General features: G+C 43.0%; 1 protein-coding gene across 1 annotated transcript; it reads left to right on the forward strand.

Annotated features, from left to right (window-relative positions):
• Window positions 1–35: 35 nt before the first annotated feature.
• ptar1 (protein prenyltransferase alpha subunit repeat containing 1) lies at window positions 36–19,643 on the forward strand. The gene is made up of 7 exons (XM_061729668.1): window positions 36–167; window positions 2,117–2,286; window positions 4,357–4,423; window positions 5,199–5,303; window positions 9,114–9,342; window positions 12,735–13,066; window positions 17,134–19,643. Exons 1-7 carry the CDS (start codon window positions 79–81, stop codon window positions 17,504–17,506), a joined length of 1,365 nt encoding a protein of 454 aa, XP_061585652.1. The 5' UTR covers window positions 36–78; the 3' UTR covers window positions 17,507–19,643.
• The last annotated feature ends 4,436 nt before the right edge of the window (window positions 19,644–24,079 follow it).

Raw genomic sequence — 24,079 nt, forward strand, 5'->3', positions numbered from 1 at the left:
CTGAGGGGGGCAGCACCGCGCCGCGCCACCGCTGCGGCTGCTGCCGAGCAGACGGAGAGGAAGACGCAGACGGGTCCTATGATGGCGCAGTCGGAGGAGGAGGTGGAGGTGTTAGTGCAGAGAGTCCTCAAAGACCTCAGCAGCGCCTTCAAGAGGAACCCCAACATGTAAGTTCTGCTGGCGCTGGGAGCGCAGAGGACCCGCGGGCCGAGCCGCCCCAGGAGCAGCAGCTGCCGGCAGGTGTTAGTCCGCAGGGCTCGGACTAATACCTGGAAGTTCAGCCAGCGGGTCTACGGGCTGAATTATTGTGCCCTGCGTTTAGAACCGGCGTTTCTTTGTAAACTTGGTCCCTGTTGCATCTTTCGTGATCTACATTAACAAATAACTTCCTGTAATCCCTGCAAGGATTCGTTTAATGAGGGATAAATGCGTCCATGTTTAGTCACACTCAGGTTCTCTTGTACAGTGCGAGTGTCACGGACAGGCGGCCGGACACCTGCCGTGCTTCCGGGAGGGGCGGGGTTAGGGAGGGACCACAGAGGCATAGGGGCGGGGCCAAGTAGTGGTGGGCCACGGAGGGGCGGGGCCAAGTAAGGGCGGGGTCAGAGAGGCACATGGGAGACGTAAATAACACATCACAAAACACTGAATCAATCAATAACAAATCAATCTGATTCTAAGGGCTAATCCCAATACACCCCCTACTTTCTACCACTAGCCTTCACTCACTACCACTAGCCCTAAAAATGAGTAGGGCCCTTGTAATGTTCCCTAGGGATTGGGACACCACTTGCTACGTCACTGCATGGTTTACGTTCGGGTACGTAAGCGACTGCGTAGTTACGTTTGCACAAACGTCACACCATATCAGGAAGCCCAGAGATAAAAGCTGTTTTAATTTCCGCTGTAGCGCTGTTAATATGCCACTTTATTAAGTTTTAATATTTTTTCAGGCGTAAAATTAACCGTTAAGATCCCCAACCTGGGCTCAGTTTATCCAAATAACGCCTGTTAAGAAATTTGCTCCGATGTTTTCGGGGATGAGAAGAGCAGCCGGCCCGGGAGCTGATTTATGGGTCTGTGTTAAATCAGTGCAGAGCCTACGGCGTACGGCGCGCGTCGCCGGCGTAACCTACGTCGTAGGCTCTGCGTTGGTGTAACGTGGAACCATAAATCAGCCTTTATTCTGGCGACATCTGAAAAGATCAACAACAAGCAAGCGAGTGATTATGTACATTCACTGAGTGAATATTATGAAAGTAAAATATATATTTCTTGCTAGAAATGTAATCAAAACACATTTTTATGCAGAAACTAACTCAAAATATTGATTTTATTCACTAAAAATTTGAAATGTCCGGTAGGGCTGGGCGATATGGCTTTTTATCAATATCTCGATATTTTTAGGCCATGTCACGATACACGATATATATCTCGATATTTTGCCTTAGCCTTGAATTAACACTTTGATGCCTACAATCACACCAGTATGATGATTCTATATCTACATTAAAACATTCTTGTTCATACTGCATTAATATATGCTCATTTTAAACTTTCATACAAAAAGGGGGAATAAGTCAAATTTACCAAAACTGTATTTATTAAACAGTTAGTAAGCAGTGAGTGGCATAAACATAAAAAGTGTAATTTCAAAAGTGCACGTTGCATCTCTGACCCCCCGTCTGAAGAACATCTGCTAAGAACATGTTCTTTATGTTAATAAAGCTGTAATTTGATGGAGTTTTGAAAAACACTGACGGAGGGTAATACCCTGCAACCTGCTGCGCTTTTCCAGACAATGTCAAAGTTATTCATGACCAGTATTTCTATTTGAATGTTGTATTAAAATAAATTGTACAAAAACAATTGGGTATGCAGACCCTGTTAAACTGTACTCTACATCTCACCCAGTATCAACTAGAAAATACTTGATTATAGTTATTAGAGGGAAAGAGAATCTAGATGGGTTGGTCAGATCTTTAAAGAGTCCAGAAGTCTGTGACAGGGTTGTCCGTTCGTCTTATTCGTGTTTACAATGAAACACCCAAAATGTGGAGTGGGAATGATTCCTATTCTGTCCTCCACTCTGAATCTTGTTATCTGCTCCCTGCAGTGATGAGATTGGCATGATCCCGTGTCCAGAGGCCCGCTGCAATCGCAGTCCCATCGTGCTGGTGGAGAACAAGCTGGGTGTTGAGAGCTGGTGTGTCAAGTTCCTGCTGCCATATGTGCATAACAAGCTGCTGCTTTATCGCCAGAGGAAACACTGGCTGGACAGGGAAGGTAAGTACTGGAATCATCAGTTCTTCTATATAGAGGGAATGTGCATGACGTCACAGATGTGACTTCACAGCGGGTTACGTCAGAAAGACTGAGTGTCAGCGTAAACTTTCAGTTTGAGCAAATGCAAAACATCTAAAATGGGAAAGAGCTTTTTCCTCCGCGGCCCGCTCCCAGCGCGAGCGGGCTGTGGAGGAAAGCCCCGCCCGGCCGAGCCCTAACACTGAGGCCATGGTAGATTTAGGTTACTGTTGACTTTTTTTCCCTGCCGGCTCTGCTCCTCCCGCTCTGCTCACTCGCACATCACGTACCCAGATCACGTGACTGGTCAAATCGCAGTCTTTGCGTTTAGAAAATCTCGTTTTATCACGTCGCGATATTATCGCAAATGCAATTAATGGTTCAGCCCTAGTTTGGATTATACTGTCTCCCTGGGAAGAATGAGCTTGATATGACAACATCAGTATTCAAGTTGTGAAAAATGCATGTTGGCCACTTTGTTAACGCAATAGATGCCTGGGCACACTCGGTGCAACATCTCCCCGAGCTGCAGGATGAGGATAGGGGTCCAACGTCAGCATTAAACAGTAAAATACTTTAAAAGCGTAATTAAAGACTGACAGACATAAGTTAAAAAGAATTAAACAAATGAGATGCAAGAAATAAAGGTTGCATTGCATTATAGGAGATTACTGAAATTGAGCAGTAAATGAAAAAATTTTCATCCTCGACTTAAAGTAAATGAGTTCCAGCCGCCTAAATGCATTCTGGGAGTTTGTTCCCCAGGTGTATGGGTCTAACTGTGGGTACAGAAAGTAGCCGTTGGTCTGACAACCCGAGGGTTTGGTTGGTTCATCATGGACCAGATCAGAGATGTATTTTGGTCTGAGGCCATTCACAGATTTATAAAGCAGCAGCTGGATTTAACATCTGTTCTGGAACAGACAGGAAGCTGGTGTAGAGATCTAAGAACTGGACTTATATGGTCCAGTCTCCCGGTCTTATGGCGCTTTCACTATAGTACCTACTCAGCCCGACTCCACTCGTCTTGCCCTCGTTTGTTTTTAGACACCAGATCAGAAGTAGGAGGTTGGAGTGAAGCTGCTGTGACGTATTTGATTGTGTATCTAAACAAAGAAGACAACAACACTAAAGATGTAGAACCTGGAGGAGATGATAGATGTGCTGCTGGGTCTGTGGCTTGTGTTTGATATAGTTAAAAAATGAGGGGTGAGAGAAGCTTAAAGCGTCAACGCTTTTTTTTTGTTAGTTTATTTCTGCGCTGCTGAAAAGTCAGCTGGAGCCGTGAGCAGCTATGAAGTGACAGAGCTCCTGGTAGATCTGGTCGTTCTTTATCTCCGTCTAGATCCCTTTTTAATTCTCTCCTCAGCACCAGGTTTATGAACATCTGCACCTCAGAGTTGGATCACCAAACAGATTTCTGCCGCCATTGCTGGTTGAATAAAATGAACCAGAATCCGTCAGAGTCTCTTTCTCTGATTTCCTCCTCCTGACTCAGACGTCTGACTCCAACCCCCCGACCAATCGGTGGCCTGTAGTGTGATGATGTCAGATACAGCCGACTCAGCAGCTTAGAACCTCGGCAGAATAGATACAGAAAAGTATCTACTCGGTAGTTAGACTCCGAGTGGGAAAGAACCAAACCGAGACGAGTCGAGTCGGAGTGAGTAGTTTGACTATTTTCCTTAAATTCTGACCCAACTTTAGCAATTTCTTTAATTTTTTTGTAGTTCAGCAGTTTTCCAGCAAATGTCAGATCTCATTCAGCATCTCAGCATTCAACCCTGCATTTTCATTGGATAATGCAGTTTCCTAGTGTGTTGCTCTTAGAAAACATTGTTTGTGCTTTTTATAACAATACCATCATTTTAAACAGGATTTAAAAAGAATAATGTTATTCAAATGTATGAATATGAATATGAATATGTAGTTTACCACAGCTGGAACCTTGAAAGTGCTTTAAAGGGGTTTTAAAAAACTCTGCCGGCCTGTTGGCTGAATGTGAGGAGTGAGTGAGGATGTTTGCTGAGTGTTTGTGTTGTTTTCTCCCAGCTTTAGTGGATATCACCTGCACTCTGTTACTGCTCAACCCAGACTTCACCACGGCCTGGAATGTCAGGTAATGAAACACCAACATTTCTGGCCATCAGTGTCATCTTTGAAACCAACTTTCCTTTGGTTAAAGGAATCTTTCAGTAAACTTTGAAGAATTAGTGAGCAGTTGATTGATGTATAAGATGTAAAGGGTGGTGATTTGCGTTAATGATGCCTGTCTGTCATCTCAAACCAGTCTCTGTGTGAGTGTGTCTATGTATGTAGTACGTACGTGTGTGTGTGTGTATGTGTGTGTGTATATATATATATATATATATGTGTGTGTGTGTGTGTGTATATATATATATATTACAGTACTACAGTATAGTACAGTATTCCAGTTGTGTGAACAAGTGTTTGCCCCCTTCCTGATTTCTTATTTTTTTGCATGTTTGTCACACTTAAATGTTTCAGATCATCAAACAAATCTAAATATTAGCCTAAATAAACACAAAATTCAGTTTTTAAATGAAGGTTTTTATTATTAAGGGGAAAGAAAACCTAAATGGCCCTATGTGAAAAAGTGATTGCCCCCCTGTTAAAACATAAATTATCTGTGGTTTATAACATGGCTTACAGTTTAAGATTAAGATTGCCAGAATATTCAAATTTTTTGAGATAGGATATTTGAGTTTTCTTAAGATGTAAGCTATGATCAGTAATATAAAAATAATAAAAGGCTTGCAATATTTCAGTTGATTTGTAATTAATCCAGAATGTATGACGTTTTTGTAATTGCATTACAGAAAATCACAATATTCCAATTTTCTGAGACAGTCCTGTATTCCAATTTGTTCCAGGAAAGAGTTGCTGCAGTGTGGCGCTCTTAACCCAGAGAGGGACCTTTACCTTGGCAAGCTGGCCCTCACCAAGTTCCCCAAGAGCCCTGAGACATGGATACACAGGTACGGTTTAATAACGGACAGCCTCACCTGTAAAAGCTCGCCTTTTATTTCTCTCAGAGGATGTTCTTCCAGCTGTTTTATTACCATGGATCTAAGTGGCAGCAGGTAAAATCAGTTATGGCTCAAACAAGTTGGCTATAACAGATCAACAATATCACTTTGAAAAGCTTGTTAACAAAAAGTAATAACATTGGGTGTATTAATGTCACTAGGGAGTGAAGTCACCTTGTAATTTGCATTTTTAAATCAAGTCCAAACATGTAAATGAGTCTGCAGTTCAGAGTGCATGGTAGAAATAATCAGTAGGATTTAAAATGTAAACATAAAGAAAGAAAAAAAGAACAATAGATCAAATATGATCAAGTCTTGAAAGTCCAGATTAAAAGTACCAGTTCAGATTTGGAGCTTTAATCAGATGCTGAGAACAGGTGAGTCTTCAACCTGGACTCAAATAAACTGAGTGTTTCAGCTGATCTGAGGCTTCTGGGAGTTTGTTCCAGACATGTGGATCATAGAAGCTGAACGCAGCTTCTCCATGTCTGGTTCTGACTCTGGGAACTGATAAAAACCAGACAAATCCCTGCATAGACCAGCACCAGAACTTTATAGTCTGTCCTCTGAGGGACAGACAGCCAGGGAAAGACCTCAGAGCTGGACTGATGTGGACTGATGTGGACTGATGTGGACTGATGTGGACTGATGTGTCCACTCTGTTGGAGTTCTGGATGAGCTGCAGTTGTCTAACTGATCTTTTAAGGTGGATGTAAAGATGCTGTTACAATAATCAAGCTACTAAAGATGATGCTGGACTGGTGTCTCCAGGTCCTGGACTAGTGTCTCCAGGTCCTGGACTAGTGTCTCCAGGTCCTGGACTAGTGTCTCCAGGTCCTGGACTAGTGTCTCCAGGTCCTGGACTAGTGTCTCCAGGTCCTGGACTAGTGTGTCCAGGTCCTGGACTAGTGTCTCCAGGTCCTGCTGAGACATCTGATCTTTTATCCTTGATATAATCTTAAGGTGATAGTAGGCTGACTTTGTTGCCTTAATGTGTTTTTCCAGATTCAGGTCAGAGTCCATCACTACACCCAGATTTCTGGCCTGGTTGGTGGTTTTAAAGTCTATAGATTTAAGCTCTGTGGTGACCTGTGATCATTTCTCTCTGGCTCCAAAGACATTTACCTCAGTTTTATTTTTGTTTTACCTGGAGAAAGTTGTGGCTCAGCCAGTCATTAATCTCCTCAATGCATTCACCAAGAGCCTGTACAGGCCTCGGCCTCCTGGTGACACTTATATATATCTATAGTAGCTTATTTTGGTGTTCTTTATAATCTGTGCCAGTGGGCTGAAGGCTGAAAATGTCCCATTCTACTTTTAGAAACTCTAGGAACCACAAGTAAACGATGAAGAGAAGCTAAAAGTGGGGAAATATGATCTCTCATACTTCTTGTCAGAATCCTGGCAGCAGCATTTTGGATGAGCTGGGGATTTTTTAAATAATTTATAGGACAACCCAATAAATAAGAATTACAGTGGTCCAATCTTTAAGTAACTGCCTCACTCTGAGACAGGCTCTTCCTCATTTTAGCAATATTACCAAGATGAAAAATGGCACTCCTAGAAACCTGTTTAATATGCAAATCGAAGGGCGGATTGTGGTCAAAAAAGACTCCCAGGTTCCTAACTGTAGTACCAGAGGTACAGTAACGCCATCTAGAGTCATTACATAGCTAGACAATGTGTCCTTGAAGCGCTCCGGTCCAGATAACAACTTCAGTTTAATCTGGATTTATCTCGAGAAAGTTTTGAGTCATGCATGTCTTTCTCTCTTGAAGACATGGATGTAGTCTGACCAACTGGTTTGTTTCCCCTGGTTTTACGGAAAGGTGTGTATATATATATATGCGTATCAGCTCAGAACGAATGGCATGCCGTCTGATAATATTACCCAATGGAAACAAATATAAGGTGAAACAAATCGATCCAAGCACTGAACCCTGCGCCAGGAATTCTCTCCAGTTACGTTAAATTGCAATCTATCAGATAATATGGCTGTAACAATATATCGTGCCACTAAATTTTGCGATACAAAAACGTCACAATACGTGTTGTGGAGGTGACAAACTGTATCACGATATTGGGTTATTAATATTAATCTATTGTGTTGACTAGTAACAACCGCGCCTCGACCCGCGGACCAAAATCTTCCTCCGCTCAGAAGAAACTAGTACCGTTTTGGTCCCGATCACGGGACTCTTGGGGGTTTTGAGCTCTGAACTTTTACTGATGTAAGTCTGGTGTAGAGTTAAACCTTACCTTATTAAATTAAACCTTTTTGGGGTGGTGAGTAGGATAAACACGGGGACAACTTCTGCTGAGTTCCAGTGTACTTTAATGTCCCTCAACAGTGTAGGATTTTAGAACATCAACATAGCACCTAGTGCCGTACTGTGGCGTATCACTCCGCCCAATCTAAAACAGACTAATCACTACAGATAAACTGACTAGTGTCATTATAGTCCCTGATTTACATCAGAATATAAAGAATATATTTATAAAATAATGAACCCTCAATTACCAAAATAACCTTAACAAAAATAAATCTCCTCTTACACTTATAAGGTGAGCATGAATCAATCTTTTTATGATGTAAAATTGTATGTATTTATTTACTTTTATTTACTTCCTCATTCAAGGTTGTTAAAAAAATACTGCTATAATATCGTATCGTTATCGTGACCTCAATATAGTGTATCGTACCGTATCGTGAGATTAGTGTATCGTTACACCCCTATCAGATCATTTATGACTTAAAGGAGCTTGAGGCTCCTTTTAAGAAATGAGACTCTCTAGCGCCACCCTTCACCACGACGGCCGTTGGGGGTACTGCAACCAACAGTGAAGCCGGCACGGGAGAACGGGGAGAACGAGCATGCAGCGTCATGTGACGTCACATCCACAGCCCAGCGCGGGAAATTCGGGACCGAATTGCAGCACACAGCCTGTTCAAGGCAACGGAGAGATACACTAGAGGGCTCATTCTTTTGGGTTTGGAACGCTTCATCTGACATTATTACTAGAAAACTTAAAATGTATACGGATTTTTTTCATAAATCTTGCCACAATCCGGCCTCAAGCTCCTTTAAACGAGTCTAATGCAGTATCTTTTATTCCCGATAACTTGTTCAAGTCTCTGTAGTAAAATGTTGTGATCAGTTGTATGAAATGCAGCACTGAGATCCAACAGGACAAGCAGCACAGATACAGTTTCTGTGTTCTCTAAACTCTTAGTGAAACTCTTCAAGAAGATTCTGTTTCTGTGTAAATAATTACAGAGTTGAGCTGCAACTCTTTTTTTTTTTTAAAGATAAAGGGAGATTGTATACACTGTACGTCTATAATCAGCTAACAGTTCTGGTTCAAGAGTAGGCTTTTTAAGTAAAGGTTTAATTACAACAACCTTAAAACTCACATAGCACATAGCCAGTAGACAGAATGTCCTTGATCAAATCTGATGCTGCCCCTCGGTAGCACCAGCAGATGGCAGCAAGTAGAACAATACACCTACCATGAAGTCTTCTCATTGATCTCCAACATTGAAACTTCTGTTAGCTCTTTCTTCATCTTGTAAAATGGTTGAAAACACAGTATGTCATTTTTTTATTTTTAAAAGCATTCTTTTAGGGCGTTTATTCACATTTCTTTTGCACAGAATGGTGTCACCAGATGTTTATTTCTCCATATCATGTAAATAAAAGGCACTTGTCTTGCAAAAAGCGGTTATTTAACCGTCCAGTCATCCTTGTCTCCCTGCAGACGCTGGGTTCTGAAACACATCCTGCATCAGCTCCCGTCTGTGTGTCACAACAAGAACCAGCAGGAGTGTGACAGAGAGACCAGCCAGCGTTTGAGTGACCGTTTGGAGCAGACGCTCCAGCAGGAGATGAAGGTTTGCTCCGACGCTGCCTCCCACTACCCCAGCAATTACAACGCCTGGTCCCACCGCATCTGGGTGCTGCAGCACATGGCCAAGGGAAACATCAAGGTGGGATTTCAGACAGATTTTGCTGTTTTTTTTTTATGAAAGTCTCAAATGTGTGTACAAAATACTCAGATGTACAGAATTTTCAGATGTAACGATAAGCACAAGAATGTAAAGGGGCTTTCACATAGAACACGGTTTGTGCCGCGCACAACGCCGGGGTGGGCGCAGACTCGGCGCAGAGTCGGCGCGCGCATCGCGTACATATTTGTTGCAAGTTGCTTGGCGACCGGAAAAAAGTTTTTCCGGTCTGGCGCCGTTTTCCCACTCGTTTGGACGTACAGTAGCTACAGCTCCGTTTGCAAAATACATCTGTCCCTGGTTCAGAGAAAAGCCCTGGCTTTAGTTCTTCTTTTTCTGAGGAGGAGACGAGCAGCAGCAGCATCAAGGAGGGTCCATGAAATGCCTGGCCTCCCTTCCTCTCCATCATATATCTGTCCCTCAAGTTCTTCCATTTTTTTCTTCAAGTCATCCACTGTAAATAGTTAAAAACATATTTTATTAAAAAACCTTTCTGAACTATGTTTTTTAGCTCATGTCAGTCATCTAGATTTTTAGATATACTGAGTGGACAGGACTGTCTCAGAAAATTAGAATATTGTGATAAAGTTATTTATTTTCTGTAATGCAATTTAAAAAAAAAAAATAAAATAAAAAATGTCATACATTCTGGATTCATTACAAATCAACTGAGATTTTGCAAGCCTTTTATTATTTTAATATTGCTGATTATGGCTTACAGTTTAAGATTAAGATTCCCAGAATATTCTAATTTTTTGAGATAGGATATTTGAGTTTTCTTAAGCTGTAAGCCATGATCAGCAATATTAAAATAATAAAAGGCTTGCAATATTTCAGTTGATTTGTAATGAATCCAGAATGTATGACATTTTTGTTTTTGTAATTGCATTACAGAAAATCACAATATTCTAATTTTCTGAGACAGTCCTGTACATTTAGTATGTGCTTCAGTTTACAAAAGTATTGACACATGGTCTTTTCATAACCATATATTGATAAATGATTCAATTGATCCTGATATGAGGCATGGAAATGCTATATTTTATTTTAAAATAACATTTTATTGTTAAAAGAGCAAAATATCATATTTCTACCACTTTTAAACACACCAGGTATGTCCAAAACTTTTGTCCCTTCTTATTGATGTCCCGATAGGCCTGCAGTCTCGTATCCCACAGCTCCTCACACAGACTCACAGCCAAGATCATTCTTTCCTCCATGTTGATCATCTCTGATCTACAAGCTGCAAGTTTTTTTTCACCCCCCATCACCTTCTCTCCTATTGGACACCATCGAGATGCCGTCACAGGGCGCACGGTGAAATTAAAAAATGTTCAATTCGCAGCGGCAGCTTGCGCCGTCTTGTGCGGAGAGCCTTGCGTCCTTGCGCGGCGGCAACACATACACAATGAATGGGAAAGCCGGCGGCCGCCGCTATGGGAAAACCCCTTGGAAGCACTTTTTAACATGAACTATATACAGTAGGTGCTGTGATTGACAGTTTGAGCTCACATATACTATTTAAAGTAATACTTGTACTTGAGGAGACTTATCCCTCTGTCTGTCTATGTATGTCTGGATGTTTCAGTCCATAGCTACAGTAACTGTCTACCTTCATACATGTCCATCCATCCATATCCATCCCCGTGTCAGTGGTGACCAAACTCAGGGCGGCTGGGGATTGGCTGAGAGGCCGGGACAGAATAAAGTCCATGTAAATCCGAGCGAGATAGACACACCGCAGGCACAGTGTTCATTATAGTTCATAAAGTGTTCATAATAGTTCATCAAGTGTTCATAATAGTTCATAAAGAGTTCATAATAGTTCATCAAGTGTTCATAATAGTTCATAAAGAGTTCATAATAGTTCATAAAGAGTTCATAATAGTTCATAAAGTGTTCATAATAGCTTAAATCAAGTGTGAGGCAAAAATCTGTCCTTCCTGACGTATTCAATGAAAGGTCCCCAGATCTTGAGAAACACAGGCTGGACGTCAGACAGAATCTAACAAATTCCTTTGGAGATGGAGACGTGTAGCCATGTCATTACAGCACCTTTTGAAACAAGTAGGTGAGGGTGACCCAAACTAAAGGGCTTATTGTGAAGCTTTGTGATTTGTGAAAATGTTAAATAGTTTGATTTCGCTGTATTTTCATTGGTCCTAAAACTCAAAGTCACTCTTATTAAAATAACTAATTAACTCTTTCACATGAGTACAACCTTCATTATTTTGTTGGTAATTTCATATTTAAACTTTGTCTTTGAGGTCTGTATTTTGTATTTACTGACTAAATGAAAAGACCCAAGAAATGAAACAAAGATTACTATGTGAAGAAAATGATATACTAGATGTATAAAATATCGTATCGGTATTAAATTCCTCATTGGTTTTATTGAAAATGGAAAAACATTGCATATTAAATAGCAATCAGTTGTTGAGTTCGGTTGTTCTCAAACTGTGGTACATGTGCTTCCTCTAGTGGTACAAGTACCACCATCGTCCACGTTTTTAGTTGTTGTTTTTAAAGTTAGGATAAAGCAATCATTAAAAAGATTTACACATATCAAACACATTACGTCCATCAGCTCTATACTATATTTTTCAACCAGACCTTAACCAGGTAAAAACTAATTTTTAAGCCACAAAGGTCACTATGCTAATGCACTTGGACCTTCGATACTGAAGATTGTTCTCATGCAGTACCTTTGAATTAGTAATATTCATATTAGTAACATAAATCTGTAAACTCTATGCAGTTTAGCCCTATGCTAGTGTATTTAAATGCTGGCCTTAGTTGTGGTGCCTGGAAGGTGAAATATTTAAGTTGTTGCACCTTGTAAAAGGTTTGAAAACCGGTTAGCAAGAAATGCATGAATATTCAGAAGCAGCAAACTCAAGCCATTACATTGTAATGATCAATCCAGATTGTGCAATGATTTTTGTGTCAATAGGTTTAGTTTTAGTTAATGTAATTTTGTCTGCAAAATCTGGACCATGGTTAAAGGACAGGTTTTGGTGGCAAGGCAAGTTTATTTATATAGCACAATTCAACACAGGGTAATTCAAAGTGTTTTACATCAACATTAAAAGCGGCAAGACAATTAAGCAATAAATAAATAAAATGATAAGAAAAGAGATAAAATAATAAAAAGCACCAGTTATAAAGTAAGTGCAGTAGATCCAGCAGGTTCATCTCATTCTTACAATGGCAAGAATTACATTTCTATACGGTCAAAACGTACAAAGACCGGGTCAAATACAGTATTACAAAAGTAATTGTGCCGATTCATGCGGTGAATCAAACCAAAGAAGGCTGCTTCTGATTGCTGTCAAATCTGTCTTTGACTCATCCTAATGTGAATCTTGTGGCAGGTTTTCCACGATGAGCTGTCGTCTATGCACCTGTGGGTGTCCATGCACGTGTCCGACCACAGCGGCTTCCACTACCGCCAGTTCCTGCTCCGGGAGCTGATCACGGAACTGGACAGAGCGGGGACCGGCAGCTCGGGTCCGTTCTGGCAGTGGAACAGCACAACGCACCGGAGCTGTACGCAGATAAACGGGGAGCTGCTGGGAGCCGAGGCCGCTGCTGAAGAGAAGCAGCTCAGCCACAATGAAATCCTGCAGCTGTTCAGCCAGGAGATGAAGCTGTGCTCGGACCTGATCCAGGCCTTCCCTGGACACGAGACCCTCTGGAGTCACAGGTGAGCTCACAGATACATATCCCCACGTCAAACCAGATGCTGCTTCTTAAAGTCTATGAACCTTTGTTGGACTCTAACTTTAAAATGGAGAAACAAATGAATGCAGTTGTAAAATCTAGTTTCTTCCAGTTGAGGCTTTTATCAAAGGTTAAGGCCTTTTTCAGAAACTTTGAGAAAGTTATACACACCTTTGTTTCATCCCGCCTGGACTACTACAAAGCCCTGCATGCAGGCGTTAGCTGGTCCTCCCTGTCCCATATCGTGCTGCAGCTCTTCGTCGGCTCCCCGTCCTTTATAGGATCCATTTTAACATTCTTCTATTTGTTTTTAAATCTTTCCATGGTCTTGCACCTTCTTACATCTCAGGGGCCTCATTTATAAAGCTTGCTTGCGCACAAAACAGGGCTTGAAAGATGCGCAAGCCACCTTCTACGCCAAGGTTGGGATTTAAAAAAAAAAAAAAACTAACCGAAAAATGTCCATATCTCTACGCCAACCCTGACCCTCGCTGTAAAAATTTAGAAGATATGGGGAACTGGCGCGCGTGAAACCTTTACACGCGCGCGTAAAGCCTAAATTATAGTTCCACGTTAAAACTACGTGTAACACGGAACCATAAATCAGCCTTAAAGGTTTCACGCGCGCACGTAAAACTCATTATATATATAAAAAAATCCGTGTCCCTTTAGGGGCTCCGTACCTCTTGGCCTCCACCTTCAAATCACACCCCTTCTTTTTTTTTTTTCTGCACCATCTGTCCGTGGCACTCACACAGCGTTTAGCACAGCAACGACGTGCTGCCACTCACTCGCTTTATTTTATACCATTTATATACTATTTATACTTTTACTGTGACCACCAGATAATGTGGTTTTCCTGTCCTCCACCTCATCCACAACATCTCCATCTCAGTCTCCGTGAAATTTAGTGGCACGGTGGCTCGACACGTTCATTCATCCTGACGCAGCAGAAACAGACTGCAGGAAGTGTTAGGTCCTCAAATCAACATTACAGAAATTAATTACGAGGAAAACACAAGAGACTGTTGGAATAGTTTTAGCGTACTTCTGCAGAAGGGGAAGAGAGAGCAGAGGAGCTGCAGGGCAACGTGGCCCTCATTCGAGAACTCGTCAGCTCTTCTCCCAAGATGCTCTTTCTGCAAAACGCTTTTATTGAGAAACTTTGGCAGGAAAATGACCATATAAAGACAGCCAATAGTAGACAGTGGACAATCGGAGGAAACAGACGGAGGAACAGACATCGGGGTTAAAAGGTCACACATGTGAGAGAGGCTTTTGGGTTTACGTGCACTTTTAGTATGGATCCTATACACTCTTTTATAAATGAGGCCCCTGGTCTTTTAAATGTCCATAGACCTTCTAGGGCTGATCAACTCCAGGCTAAAGAGCAGGGGGGACCGGGCCTCTGCGGGACCTGGCCTCTGTGGTACCGGTCCTGGTTCTGGACCGAGCTGCTGCTGCACCTACGGCCAGCTCCTTCTGTGGCTGTTTTTAAATCTCATCTTAAGAACTCATTTTTACTCAATAGCATTTAACTCGCCATGATTGTTTTATTTTATTTATGCGTATTATGTTTTACGTTGTCCTGTTTTTTAGAGAAACATCCTCTAAATACCTGTTGTTTCTGAACAACTGTAGAGCTTGGACATGGATGTCAGTTCACAATTGACGCTTTTCCACTAGTACCTGCTCAGCTCGACTCAACTCGGTCTGGTTTCTTTTCCATAACAATTCAGTACCTGGATCAGAAGTAGGAGGTTGGAGTGAAGCTGCTGTGACGTATTTGATTGTGTATCTAAACTAAGAAGACAACAACACTAAAGATGTAGAACCTGGAGGAGATGATAGATTTGCTGCTGGATCTGTGGCTTGTGTTTGATATCAAGTTAAAAAATGAGAGTGAGAGAAACTGCTATGAAGAGACGGAGCTCCTGGTAGATCTGGTCGTTCCTTATCACCGTCTACATCACTTTTTAATTCTCTCCTCTGCACCAGGTTTATGAACATCTGCACCTCAGAGTTGGATCATGAAACAGACTTTTGCTGCCGTTGCTGGTTGAGTAAAATTAACAAGAAGGCGTCAGAGTTGCTCTTTCTCTGATTTCCTCCTCCTGACTCAGACGTCTGACTCCAACCCCCCGACCAATCGGTGGCCTGTAGTGTGATGATGTCAGATACAGCCCACTCAGCAGCTTAGAACCTCGGCAGAATAGTTACAGAAAAGTATCTACTCGGCACGTTAGACCCCCAGTGGAAAAGAACCAAACCGAGTGGAGTCGGGCTGAGTAGGTACTAGTGGAAAAGCGCCAGATGTATTGTGGGGAAGTGCTGTCATACTGTGCAGGCTCTGCAAACAATAAAACCAAGCCAACCATTTCACTGATGCACCGAGGCTCATGTGGAACTAGGTTTTGGATGCCGGTCCTGGACGGGCCACTAGATGCTGCTAAACCTCAAGAGTGTGTGGACAGTGTGACCGCGTTGTTTTTACCGCAGGACGTTTTCTTTTTTTTTTTTTTACCTTGTCTGCACACATATTAATGATTGATGCCATGTAGGTAAAAACCAAAGGCATATATATGTGCATTATTGCTATATTTAATATATATACATATATACGCCTACATACGCATACACATACATACATACATAAATATATACATACAAACCCAGTGATTTTTTAGCATGTCGAGCATGTAGGTGAACAGGCCAGTGTGTGTGTGTGTGTGTGTGTGTGTGTGTGTGTGTGTGTGTGTGTGTGTGTGTGTGTGTGTGTGTGTGTGTGTGTGTGTGTGTGTGTGTGTGTGTGTGTGTGTGTGTGTGTGTGTGTGTGTGTGTGTGTGTGTGTGTGTGTGTGTGTGTGTGTGTGTGTGTGTGTAATAAACCAAACAAAGCTCCACCTGAAGTGTAGACTTCCGCGAGACAGGAGGCCGACAAGGAAGAACCTGGAACCCAGGCCACCAGCAACCCCACAGATGGGAGAAGCAGGAGGGAGGCAACCCACCGCCAGTGGGCGGGGCCCCCACGACACGGGAAGAAGCAGCCAGAGATCCCGCGGCCCAGGACCGCGACCCAGGCAATCCCCGGCCACCCGGTCCGGGCCGGACACGTGGCCAGGAGGCCCTCACCCTCCAGACCAACGACCCCCATCCGGCGAGGGGCCAGTCTGCCCGGAGAGACAGAGCCGCCCCGGCCGCCGACATGGGCAGGAGCATCCGCCCCCACGAAAGTGGCCCTCCAAGACCAGAGGGGCGCCCCGCCGCAGAGGCAGTGGGGGGGGCCGGAGACGGGCCCGGAGAGAGGGAACCCCCCAACAGGGCGACACCCGTGCAGGCCCGACAACGGAGGGCCCCAGACCCAGGCATCCCATTCATTCATCCATTCACCTATCCGATATCTACACTAATAATAATATGATATACTATCATAATAATAATAATAATAATAATAGTAGTAATAATATAATAATAATATTAATAACCATCTTTGTATAACATAATATTAATAAATTATTACATTTTGTTGTCCTGCCAATGGAGGCCCAAATCCTCCATGGCAGGACCCTTCCATACTGCATTCTCACCGACACAGACATACAATCACGCACCGTTTCCCCCTCCCCGGGGGGGTCCAGCACCGCCAGAAGGCACCCCAGGCTGCACGGCGGGCCCCGCCAGGCCCGGGTAACCCGACCCACCTGTCCCAGGCCGGTGAGGGAACGCGGGTGATGTGGGACCCCCTCCCGCCCCTGGTGTTGAGTGCATGTGATTAATGCCATAAAAACAGGGAGGGGGAGGACAAGGTGTCAATTTGACACCGACCCCCCCCCTCCCAAACTAAATGTCCTTGTCAAATGTATTTAATAAGTGTTGAATGTGCAGTGTCTACAGTGCTGTTAAAACCCTGAGGCGGGGAGTGCCGGGCCACGCGGGACAATGTCCCCCACGACCCGGACCCCCCACCCCTTGTCCTATGTGCGTATGCATCGTGTAAGGGGGAAGCAGGACGTTTTCTTAAGAACTGTGTTTGTGTCCCCCCCCCTCCCAGGCGGCACGTCTTCTTCCTGTGGCACAAGTGGAAGGGGCTGTGCTGCAGCAGGAGTGGCGGCGGTGAGCACAGCCCCCCCCGGGAGAAGGACCCCGGCACGGCGGAGGGCAGTCCCTGCACGGATCTCACGCAGCAGCATCCTGCTGTCCACGCCATGGACGTGGACCAGCCGTCCAAGCCTGACCCCCAGGACGTGAAGCGGCTGAGGAGAGGGCCCCTGGGGCCACCGCCCCTGCGGCCCCCGCCCCTGGCCCTGCAGGCCGAGCACGCCTTCGTCAGCACCGTTCTGGACGGCTGCTGTAACCGGGAGCAGAAGAGCTTTGCTCAGGCCTACAGGAAGTGGTTGGACACCGTGATCGGTACGCAGTCTTAAGACCAGGACTCCAGGCTGGCCCTTTCTCAACACTTCAGTCGTCTTTACACGCAGATTTAGGATCAACTGTTTTGCCGATTGATATCAGTAGCTCTTCAGATGCTGTGATTATTTTGGGAAGTTTTTTTACTGACTCCGAGTGGAGAGGATGGGACTGGACGTCCCTGCTCAGAACCCTCCGTGTTGTAGAAGTCTAACCTGAGCCGGTTCCCCCCCGGAGCAGAGATCTGCTTGCTCAGCACCGTTCAGCACACAGTATCTTTGCTAGTAGACTTTGTCAGAGTTCTCAATGCTTTTGGTCAAACTGCAGTTGTTTTAAATGATTGATATTCAGCTGCGCCTCTGACTCTATGAAAGTACGGTAGTCGACGCTTGAAGGGGATCAAAACATCATCCAAGTTGTCCTGGGATAACAGATATTCTGGCAGGACAAATGCTTTCAATTCACTTAAAGTCGACTACTGTGGTTCAATGATGTGAAACTATCACAGGAGGGGGAGGGGCCTCAGGTGAGAGGGGGAGGGGCCTCAGGTAAGAAGGGAGGAGCCTCAGGTAAGAAGGGAGGAGCCTCAGGTGGAAGGAGGAGCCTCAGGTGGGAGGAGCCTCCGGTGAGAGGGGGAGGAGCCAAATACACAATCTAACAACTGCTATAGCCCGTTTTATTTAAAGATTACATAAGTAGGCAAAAAAATGAAATACTTGATATAAAGTAACAACTTTAATAAACTGTTACAACTGTTAATCTTTATTTTTTTTCCTCAACCATAAGTTTTTCCACAGTAATGTAGCGGGTTTCCCCCGACACCACAGACAACTCGATCCTACGTGCCTCTTATGAACATTTACTTTCCATTCAGACAAGTACACGCCTGTGTGACTATTATACCAGAGCAGAGCTAGAAAGAAGGGATGAATGCACAGGTAGGCAGAGGAAAAGCCCTGCAGCCTCGGCCCCTTTTACAGGTGTTAGGATTTGGCTGCACATCCTGGTTCTTCCCAGCTCCTAATTGGCCAAATTCGGCAAAACCTGACACACACACACACGCGCGCGCACACGCGCACACACTAACAGACGCACTTGCAGCCCTGCTCACACATTTTCAACTGAAAGCAGTTTTAGTTTAGGGTTTTGATTGTATAGATCTGTTCTGAACGCTGATCATTAACGCATCCCAACACCTTTCAGACTTAATGAGGTGAGTATCACATTATGCTTTTACAGATAGCGTTTTTTCTTTAGTGAGGAGCTCAACATACAAGCAAAGTCATTAATTTTAACAAGGCAGATGGTAAAATCTCTACTACAACCGCTCAGCTTCCAGAAGCCCATAAGAGCAGACCCTGACGTCTGGATAAATTGGGTCTAGAAAAGTAGGAGGTGAAAAGGTGTGAATATCAGCTGGTCTTTCATTTGCACCATTGTGTCATATGGAGCTTTGAAAATTCAGCTTTCACATGGAATAAAATGGACACCTTTTGTGGAAAAGAAAAAAAGCAACGTGCACAACATAGTGCACTAAATGACTGTATGTAGGAAATGGGCTCTGGATTATTGTGGGTGGTTGCTGGGGACCGGCAGACGTAGCCCGCTGCAGGTACGAGTGTCGGGGTTATACCCCTTTGTTGTTCAGGGATGAGTGTGAGGACGGGACACCTGCATGTCATGCACGTGTTGCATGACATGCAGGTCCAAACATGTCCAAACATGTCCAAACATGTCCAAACAAGCCTCTTCTAATCTCCAGAGATGATGCCGTGCTTGAGCACAGGATCACGCTCACATTCGCCGAGCCAGCCAGATGCAGGGCGTGGCTCATGTTTGGGCTCTGATCATTAGTGGAACATATCAGAACCTGCCTGGGGGCGGGGCATATGTCCGGGGGGCGGGGCCAGTACTGGAGTTGAGGGGGGATGAGATGGCATCCCCCCCTGAAATAAAAACGGTCCAAATCATCCCCCCCTGAAATAAAAACGGTCCAAATCATCCCCCCTGTAAAACTGTCATCCCTCCTTTCCATCCCTTATGTCATTTCATCAATGAATGTGGTTTTACTGCTATTTCAACATTTAGAGTCATCACCAGAAAAATAACACCAGAAAAATAACTTATTTGACAACTTTCACCTGTTTCAAGTAAATTTTCACTTGAAATAAGTAGAAAATCTGCCAGTGGAACAAGATTTATCTTCTTATTACAAGCAAAAAAATCTTGTTCCACTGGCAGATTTTTCTACTTATTTCAAGTGAAAATCTACTTGAAACAGGTGAAAATGGTTGTTTTTTCCAGTGATGAGTCTTGTTTTAAGTGTAATGAGATTTTTTTTACTAAAATGAGACATTTTAACTAGAAATAAGATATTCTTGTTAAGATTGTGAGTTTTTGCAGTGATCCATGTTACTTATCCTGTGAAGGACAGAGTCATATTGATAAGTTCAGAAAAGTGTTTTTTATTGTTGTGTTTTGATGTATTTGATTTAAGTCCAGTGGATATTTAAAGCTTACAGAAGGCTGCATTTAACTGCTGCTATGTCATTCCTGCAGTATTTCTGCAGGTGTTTTGGTCACTGCTATTATTTGTAATATATTATATTATTTGTAATCAGCACAAATGATCTGTCCCCATATGATCAAATCCACCATCCCCCTGATTATTTTTTTTACAACTGGAGTACTGGGCGGGGCATATGTCCGGGCTCCTTTGCAGCCTGGAGCCTCTCGTCTCACGACCTCCCCGGGAGCTGCTGAGTTCCTATTATCATCACTACAGCCGAGACACAGAGCAGGAAATAAGCTAGGCGGCCGGGCTACTATATCAACAATTTACCACCAACTCCCATGTTCTTGCTGCCAGTGTGTCTGTGATTGTTCTAACAGTACCTCCCTGTAAACCTGCTCCCTGACCAGGATGCAGCTTCTGGACCCGAGGATGAATCTCTGCTAACAACGTCAGCTTCATCTCCCACAGGAGGAGGATTAGGGCCAACTAAATATGCGTCTAGCTTGGGCAATTTGGCTTTTTCCTTCTCCCTTTTTTCTTTTTCTTTGCGTTTTACGCTCCACTTTTGTGTTTCTAACTCCCGCTCATGTTCAGGCGGTAGGATTACTGCTCTGTTGACAAGTGATGGATGATGACGTTGATAGACGGCTGTTGATGACCAACCATTTTACCCAAAATACATTTGGAGATTCACTTGCAATTTTTGTTTTAATGTTAACTGTGAGCATGAAAATCTCAGCACAACATATTATACAATGCTTTAACTTATACCTAATATGAACCAAGTGGTGCCACGTAACAAAAAAAAAAAAATCTTGTGGGCGTGGCCTGCTGCCCCGGGCCGGGGGAGTACGGGCCCCCCCAGCCCCCCCGAAGCCCCGGCCCTGGCACTGTACAGTCTGAGTCCACGCTGATTCCGTCAGTAACGCAGACGTGGCTCATTCAACGGGGTTAAACGACAACGGAAGTCCCTTATAGGCCCGTCATGGTGTTTTACAGAAAATAATCCAACTGCGAGCAACCGGTACGATCTGGTTGAGTATGAAGTCCTCCAGAACTGAATATCAAGCTCTTATCCAGCCCGTCACCTCGTTTCAGACATGCAGACATGCAAACATCACTAGAAAAAAAGTTGCATTTCCTCTGAACATGCAGGGTTGAATTCTGTTGAAAGAGCTGAGAAAACAGCAGATGGATCTGAAGGAAGAGGATGTTTTTGAAAGATGGGAATTGTATTCATTTTAAAAATCAGTATCTCATAAATTATAAGGATTTGCTGAACCAAAATTCCTCACACAGGCGAGACCAGAAGGAGCAGATTTTTTTCAATAGCTGAATTGCTGAAATAGCTGAAAGTATGTGGAAGTTGTTCGGAATCGATAGAATAAAAACTAGAAATTGCTGCATTTCTTTTGAAAATGCAGGCTTGAATGGTTGATATGAACATTTCATGAAAGCCTGAATGCTTGAAAGGAATTTCTGAATTTAGTTGAAATAGCTTGGAAACGGTCAGACTGTGGGGATGAAAGTGTAGATCAGAAACAGCTGATGGGGGAACAGTAAACAGTATATTATAGGAAGTCCAGAACTAACAAAGTGCTCGGAAGCCTCAGTGGATGTACAGTAGTACCTGGCTGGAATCAAAGCAGATACATCTGCTACTTAACCTTCTGAGCTGTGTGACCACCAGGGCCGCTGGGAAAGCAGCACATTGCTGTTTAATGTCCGGTGTCAGAGCTCCCCCTGCTGGCCAGTCGTGGTCAGACATCAACACCACCTGTCCAGTCAGCATTAAGAGCTGCAGGTGGAGGTTACCATGGAGTGTGTTGTCTGAAGGTTTTTGAGGCTGTAGGAAAACAGTTAACCCTTTCACAATCATTTTGACACAGATTCACAAGAGTCAGGAGAACACTGATGTATTTTTTATTTTCAAAGAATAAAATAATCTATCTAAAAAACCCCAGTGACTGAGCTTTTTCTGTGGAGCAGTAGACGCTGACAGGAGCAGTTTCTGTCTTTCTAGGGCTCATATTTCAGGTTCAGTAACTCAGAGAGCTGCCAGAGGCATATCGGGGGACAGAGCAAAGATTTAATACAGTTTGAGCCTGAATCTGAAACTAGTGTAACCCTGGGGGGGGGGGGGGGGGGGGGGGGGGGTAAATGAACCTGAAATCAAGAAGATCTTTGAAATGTTGAACTCTGCTCTCACTCTATAGTCCTGTGACCTCCACTCTACGCCCTCTCCATAGACCCCTTATATATATCATTCTTTTTTTTTAATTATCAATATGTCATAAACTATAAAGATTTGCTGAAACAAAAGTTGTTGCACCAGAGTCCCGAAGGAGCTGAATTTTTTAATAGCTGAGTGGCTGAAATAGCTGAAAGTATGTGGAGGTTTTTAACAATTAAAAAGTAACAGAAGAAGATATTATAAAAAGAAACAGGATCACAATTGTCTAGAAAAGGCTGCATGTCTTTTAAAAATGCAGGGTTGAACGCTGAGGTGCTGAATGAAAACTGGACTTTGCTGAAAAAACAGATGAACTGATGAAAATCCAACAAAATACTAGAATCTGGTACAAATTTGTAGAAAATAGTGAAAAGCTCAGATGATGGATGAAGAGAAGTTGAAGACAGGAGGAGGTACTGAAAAGAAAGCTAGACACAAGCACCACCCCCCCGAACTGAACATTATTCTACGGCAGATGGATCATAATTACACGCCACCCTTCCTTGTGTCTATCCTGACGTGTGCATCTTGATTGGCTCTGTCCATCACTGTTTTTAAATACAATAGCTGTTAATTCCTGAAAAACACACACACACACACACACACACACACACACACACACACACACATACATATATATATATATATATATATATATATATATATATATATATATATATATATATATATATACGTGTGTGTGTGTGTGTGTGTGTATATATATACATACATACATATACACATACCATCTTCCTTTCTTTGCAAATATTTCTCTTTTCAGTACCTCCTCAATTCCTCTCTTCTACCATCATCTTAGGTTTTCAGCAGTTCAGCTGTCATTCAGCACCCCAGTGTTCAATCCTGCATTTTCAAAAGGATTTTTCTACTTATTTCAAGTGAAAATCTACTTTAAACAGGTGAAAATTGTTGTTTTTTTCCAGTGATGGGTCTTGTTTTAAGTGTAATGAGATTTTTTTTACTAAAATGAGACATTTTAACTAGAAATAAGATATTCTTGTTAAGATTGTGAGTTTTTGCAGTGATCCATTTTACTTATCCTGTGAAGGACAGAGTCATATTGATAAGTTCAGAAAAGTGTTTTTTATTGTTGTGTTTTGATGTATTTGATGTAAGCCCAGTGGATATTTAAAGCTTACAGAAGGCTGCATTTAACTGCTGCTATGTCATTCCTGCAGTATTTCTGCAGGTGTTTTGGTCACTGCTATTATTTGTAATATATTATATTATTTGTAATCAGCACAAATGATCTGTCCCCATATGATCAAATCCACCATCCCCCCTGATTTTCTCTTACAACTGGAGTACTGATTACAGATACAATGGGGTTCTCGCCCCCTCGGTGCTCGGGCCCTATCCTGGACCACAAGAGTTCACTCTTTCAGATTTTTCTTTTCAGATTCTTGGCCCTTGCACATCTGATTAACTTTCCTGGACCATTAACATCCGAGCAGTGGCGAAGAAGGCCCTGCGGGAGCTTCTTTAGAGTGCTCAGGAAAGACACCTGGGAGGAAACTGCTTGCTTGTTTTCTACCAGGCCAGCGTTGAGGGAATACTGACGTACTGCATCGTGGTGCATCATGGTGCACGGCTGCAGACGGGGAAATGCTTATTATTTTATTATTTTGTAAAGTACTTGAATTTACTTTAAGCTTATTTTAATTTAAGCTTTTTTATTTTTTATTCATTTTAATTTATTTTATTATTTTATTGATTTAATTTGCCTGAAGATGATTATTTAGTACTTTTGTCTGTTTGAATGGTTGTGTTAAAAAAATAAATCAGACGTTACTCAACAGTTACTCAGTACTTGAGTAGTTTTTT

Source organism: Cololabis saira, chromosome 9 (assembly GCF_033807715.1).
Source record: "Cololabis saira isolate AMF1-May2022 chromosome 9, fColSai1.1, whole genome shotgun sequence".
NCBI classification, from domain to species: Eukaryota; Metazoa; Chordata; class Actinopteri; order Beloniformes; family Belonidae; genus Cololabis; species Cololabis saira.

Bases quoted from the DNA above. Each gene is read 5' to 3' on its own strand.
- ptar1 (XM_061729668.1), top strand. From the start codon at position 79: ATGATGGCGCAGTCGGAGGAGGAGGTGGAGGTGTTAGTGCAGAGAGTC. The intron at 2,287-4,356 runs GTAAGTACTGGA...GTTTTCTCCCAG, and splicing joins ACACTGGCTGGACAGGGAAG to CTTTAGTGGATATCACCTGC. The intron at 9,343-12,734 runs GTGGGATTTCAG...ATCTTGTGGCAG, and splicing joins TGGCCAAGGGAAACATCAAG to GTTTTCCACGATGAGCTGTC.